The 6,000-nt window shown below is 39.5% G+C and overlaps 1 protein-coding gene across 1 annotated transcript in view; it reads right to left on the bottom strand.

Annotated features, from left to right (window-relative positions):
- dpep1 (dipeptidase 1) overlaps positions 1 to 6,000 on the bottom strand; it is a 44,825-nt gene that overhangs the window by 18,089 nt on the left and 20,736 nt on the right. The window contains exon 7 of the mRNA XM_043706798.1: positions 1,839 to 1,923. Within this exon, the coding sequence (XP_043562733.1) occupies positions 1,839 to 1,923 (85 nt within the window). The remainder of the gene's footprint in view (positions 1 to 1,838; positions 1,924 to 6,000) is intronic.

Raw genomic sequence — 6,000 nt, 5'->3', positions numbered from 1 at the left:
AGTATCCAAAATGGTATACTTATTGTTGAGGGGAATGGCTACAGGGGATCCCTGCACTGCCTGCTGGTTCCCTTTCTGTCCCCTAACTGTCACTCATCTGTCTTTTTCTTTTATCTGGGGAGTGACTACCTCTCTGTAAGTCCTGTCAATAACCCCTTCTGCCTCCCGAATGATCCGAAGTTCATCCAACTCCAGCTCCAGTTCCCTAATGCGGTTTTCGAGGAGCTGGTGTTGGGTGCACTTCCCACAAGTGATGACCCTTACTTCCCACATTCCCACTGCCCTACACTCCATTCCCATTTCCAGCTCCAGTTCCCTAATGCGGTTTTCGAGGAGCTGGTGTTGGGTGCACTTCCCACAAGTGATGACCCTTACTTCCCACATTCCCACTGCCCTACACTCCATTCCCATTATTCTAACTCCCAAAGTGACTACTGAAAAAAAGGATTAGGAAATAAACTAATTACCTTACCTTGTCAATCTGGCTCCCACAACCAGCTCAATTCTGTTTACAAGCTCTCCATGTGAAAAATCACATAATGAGCCATTTTCTCTTGACCTGCTTATGAAGTTGTGCATGGATTTTGTAGGCTTTTATATAAAAGGAATGAATTCTATTCAACGGGAAGTTTAATATGACTCTGCATTTGTCTTCTCATGCAGATCATATCTTTACAGAGTTATAGAGTCATAGGGACAATGCCCATTGCATCCACGCTGATCAAGAAAAACTACCTAACTATTCTAATCCCATTTTTTCCAGCACTTGGACAATAGCCCTGTATGCCTTGGCATCAAAGTACAGATGTAAATACTTCGGAGGTGTTATGAGGGTTTCTGCCTCTATTTTACAGGCAGTGATTTTCAGATTCCCTCTGGGTGTAATAAGGTTTTCCTCACCTCTCATCTAAAGGTGAGTTCCTTAAAGGTAAAATGTCTTAAAGGCAATATATACATACAACACATAACTAGTCTGTTTCTATAGTCTCACACAAAAGCACATTTAGATTTTGCTGTTCAGGAAGTGGCATTGTCAGCCCAAGTCACTGTAATTTCCTGATAGATACTCAGATGAGAGCAAGTATGCTCTGAAAATCGTTATTAAAAAGGAAAAAAATACTTTTAGAGTGGTCTTTTGAATTTTGTTCTAAATTATGGATTGGAACACATTTTGTTTTTTGGTATTTTTTCTCATTTCACCTTTATCTTTCAAATTTCAGCACCATTCTTTCCCAAAAAATGTTTGCCACTTGAAGTAACCTTTCCACAAAATTAAAGAGACTTGATATTGTACCTATCCCAGCAATATATTATCGTTAATACAGAAGAAAAATATTACAAACATTGGAAACTCAAAATGAAAGTAAAACATTTCTAGAAATTCTCATAGAGTCAAACAGCAGCTATGGAGAAAGAAACAACATTAACTTTTCAAATCATAGTTTTTAATCAGAACCCCTGAAACATGATTTTTTTTTTGCTTATTCAGAAAACAGCACAAACACAACAGATCAAATTGCCTCCTCTGTACTGTAGTCCTAAGTGTTAGAAGAGCAGAGTTCTCTCTCACAGAAAGCAAGGAATAAATTGAGATGTAACCATTTTAAGTTTGAAATGGATAGACTTTTACTAGTCAAGGGTATTAATAGATAAAGATTTAAGGTAGGTTAGTGGAACTGAAACCAATCAAGCATGATCACTTTCAATGAAAGAAAAGATCTGAGGGGCTGTGCAGCCATTGCCTGGTCCTACGGTTCTATGTTAAACTCTTATACAATAAAGCAGTGATTTGCTTTAAAAAAGATAATTTAACTTGAGAGCATAATGTAACTACTGACCTGCCACATCGGAAAGTTTAGCTGCATCGTTACAGGTAACGTATTCATTGTAGAAATTTACCATCACAATGCCTCCCTTTTCACTCTGTAAAGTGAATTCGCACACATATTGAATAGCTTGAATTATGTGCACACCATTTCTTGTCCAAAGAAAAGAAAATGCATTGAGAATTCAATGTTGCAGGAGTCAAAAACCTTGAAGCTCATACCCAAAAGCATCAATGGAGCACCTTAACCATTTGACTGCAGTAGTGAAAAAATGCAACTCACTGCTGTCTTCTCTAGGCTGACTAGGGATAGGTAACAAATTCTGGTCTAGAGTGTAGGTTTACTCGCTGAGCTGTAGGTTTGATATCCAGACCTTTCATTACCTGGCTAGGTAACATCATCAGTGGTGATCTCCAAGTGAAGCGAAGCTGTTGTCTCCTGCTTTCTATTTATATGTTTGTCCTGGATGGGGTTCCTGGAGTTTGTGGTGATGTCATTTCCTGTTCGCTTTCTGAGGGGTTTATAGATGGTATCTAGATCTATGTGTTTGTTTATGGCGTTGTGGTTGGAGTGCCAGGCCTCTAGGAATTCTCTGACATGTCTTTACTTAACCTGTCCCAGTCGAAATGGTGGGTTTTTTCATCCGTGTGTAGGGCTACGAGGGAGAGAGGGTCATGTCTTTTTGTGGCTAGCTGGTGTCCTGGTGGCTAACTTTCTTCCTGTTTGTCCTACGTAGTGTTTGTGGCAGTCCTTGCATGGAATTTTATGGATGACGTTGGTTTTGTCCATGGGTTGTACTGGGTCTTTTAAGTTTGTTAGTTTTTGTTTGAGAGTGTTGATGGGTTTGTGTGCTATTAGGATTCAGAAGGGTCTTAGTAGTCTGGCTGTCATTTCTGAAACTTCTTTGATATTTGGTAAGGTGGTTAGGGTTTCTGGCTGTGTTTGGACCAAACACAGCCAGAAACCCTAACCACCTTACCATACCATACCTTGGAATCCTAATAGCACACAAACCCATCAACACTCTCAAACAAAAACTAACAAACTTAAAAGACCCAGTACAACCCATGGACTAAACCAACGTCATCTGCAAAATTCCATGCAAGGACTGCCACAAACACTACGTAGGACAAACAGGAAGAAAGTTAGCCAATAGGATACACGAACACCAGCTAGCCACAAAAAGACACGACCCTCTCTCCCTCACTGCCCTACATATGGATGAAAAAAACCATTTCGACTGGGACAACACATCTATCCTGGGACAGGCTAAGCAAAGACATGCCAGAGAATTCCTAGAGGCCTGGCACTCCAACCACAACGCCATAAACAAACACACAGATCTTGATACCATCTATCAATCCCTCAGAAAACGAACAGGAAATGACATCACCACAAACTCCAGGAACCCCACCCAGGACAAACATATAAATAGAAAGCAGGAGACAACAGCTTCGCTTCACTTGGAGGTCGCCACTGATGATGTTACCTAGCCAGGTAATGAAACGTCTGGATATCAAACCTACAGCTCAGCGAGTAAACCTACACTCTAAACCTCAACCTGAGCAACAAACCTTCACAAACCTTGCAAATTCTGGTCTTTTTGTGATTATCAGATCCTAAGAGTGCATTTTTCAAAAGGTGGTGAAAGTGTGCTGTCAAATGGACTTAGAACTTATTGTAGATATCCAGAGAGTGGAAAATTTCATGGCATTTTACATTTCCAAAGTAGGATATTTTTAAAATTATGTTTCAACCATGGCTCATTTGGCAGCACGCTGATTTCTGAGTCAGGAGGTTCAAGTCTTACTCCAGAGTTCTGAGCACAAATAAATGCAGGTTAACCCTGCAGGGTTATTCCAGAGGAGGCATCTTTAGATAAGATGTTAAACTGAAGCCCTGTTGCCTGCCTCAGATGAATATAAACATTCCCTGACAGCAGTTTGAAAAAAGGCAAGGAAATTATCCTGGAGTTCAATCCAAAAGGATCCCTCATTCAATGTGACTAAAACAAATTGTCTGTTCATTATCACATTGTTGATAATGGGATCTTGACTTAGATAGATTGGCTGCCAGGTTTCCTACAACAGTGAGTTCAAAGTTCTTAATTAACTGTAAGTTAACTGGTAACGTTCTGAGGTTGTGAAAGGCACTATATAAATACAAATCTTCTTTCTTGATGTTTGGGTCTTTTTGACTCACAAACATTTAATTGAAATATAGGAGGCCTTCACTGATGCCAATTTAACACTTGGGTTGGGACTTGAGCATATGTAAACTCTGGCAAGTCTCATTTTGAGTTTATTATCATCTCTGTAGGAAAGTACCTGACCTCCATGTTGCATCTGTCTATGCTGCACACAATCAAGACTCTAGCATGTTTTAGAATAAGATCACCATACATTACATTATTGTTTGGTGATATAGCTTTTCAGAGCAATCAAATACAATTGTCTCTTATTTTGAATAAAACAAGAAATATGTTTAGTATCAATGTTAAAATTACACAGGTACATTCGCCGATGTAATAGTTTTTTTGCAAATTAGCCTTCAGCTTAACTCTTCTGAACATTGGTTCAGTTATTAGCACTGCTACCTCACAGCACCAGGGACTTAGGTTTGGTTCCTACCTCAGGCGACTGTCTGTGTGGAGTTTGCTCATTTTCCCTGTGTCTGTGTGAGTTTCCTCCGGGTGCTCCGGTTTCCTCCCACAGTCCAAAGATGTGCAGGTTAGGTGAATTGGCCATGCTAAATTGCCCATAGTGCTCATGGATGTGTAGGTTAGATGTATTAGTCAGGGGAAATGTAGAGTAATAGGGTAGGGGAATGGGTCTGGATGGGATACTCTTCAGAGAGTCAGTGTGGACTTGCTGGGCCAAATGACCTGTTTCCACATTGTAGGGATTCTATGAATTCTATGAATGAGTTTGCTGTTAAAAGAATATAGGAACAGGGCTAGACCAATGCACTCTTGTTTTACTGTTCAATTGGATCATGGCTGTTTTGTAACTCAATTCCATTTACCCAAATCCAGTGAGCTGTGGACAACTGTTGAACCCTCCCCTAGGAAATTGTGAAGAGGCGTAAAAATAGCAGTTAAGAGAGGAGTCCATGTGCCTGCAGAAAGGAGATGTTGAGGTGGTAGATGGGAATAGATAGAATAATGATAATGAGGGTATCACGGTGCTAGTAGGAAAGGGAGAGTATCAGTGATAGATAGAGGAGGATTGGGATAACAGTGTTGTAACAGTAAAGAGGAAATTTGAGGCAGCATTCAAAAGCGGGAGTAAATGTAGCTGTGGAATGGGTTCAAGATGTGAGAGTGAAGAGGGTCGAAGCAGCATTGTGTTGTGGTCAAGGCAATATTGAAGGGTATGGTAGTATTTTCAAGAGAGTAGTAGAGAAATGAATTAAAGTGGTCAAGGAGTCAGCTAGTAGCAATGGACAGCAGAGTCATGGTAATGGTAGAGGTGATCAAAATGATGGTAGAGTAGATGAATTTAAGATGAGCAGTGACCAACAATAATGTGTTGTTTTACTGTGAAGTTAGAAGGAACACTGCTGCTTCCCCTGACTGCACATTGGGGTGAAGGTCAGTATATATTGGCAAACATAATTTTGTAGTCATTGCCTGCATAAATATCTTTAAGGCTCGGGTTAAGTCTGGAATTCTTGAATATAGCTATGTAGTGAAGGAACTCCACTTTGACATAAATCCACTTCATAAATCCCATGTCTCCTTTGATTGACCTCTTATTCATGTGGTATTTTTTTTTTATGTTTTATCAATGCTTTTTCAAGGTCTTTTGGTCCTCTTACTACTCGGGGCACCTTATACTGGAAATGGAGAGGAGTAGTGTTTGGACTTATTCCCTTGAAAGAGTAAACTTACTCTTACAACACCTATTGCACAGGTTTGAGAGTTAATACCAATAACTACACATTCACCTTTAAAATTATGTACAGTTGCAACCACTGCAAATGTCTTGCTTTTTATTAACTAGTGAAAAATTTTGCATTCATGAAAGCATTTACAAAACTTAAATGCTTTATTTTATCAAGCAATGGTGGATGTTTAAAGACACTTAATAAATAAATAAGATGCTTGTCGAAATTTATGTGTACCTTTTCTATTAAATGGAAGTTTTTGTTATAGTTATTTAGTGGTATTACA

The sequence above is a fragment of the Chiloscyllium plagiosum genome, chromosome 17 (assembly GCF_004010195.1).
Source record: "Chiloscyllium plagiosum isolate BGI_BamShark_2017 chromosome 17, ASM401019v2, whole genome shotgun sequence".
Taxonomy (NCBI): domain Eukaryota; kingdom Metazoa; phylum Chordata; class Chondrichthyes; order Orectolobiformes; family Hemiscylliidae; genus Chiloscyllium; species Chiloscyllium plagiosum.
Note: the sequence above shows the minus strand (reverse complement) of the source record. Positions and strands in the feature narration are given on the sequence as shown.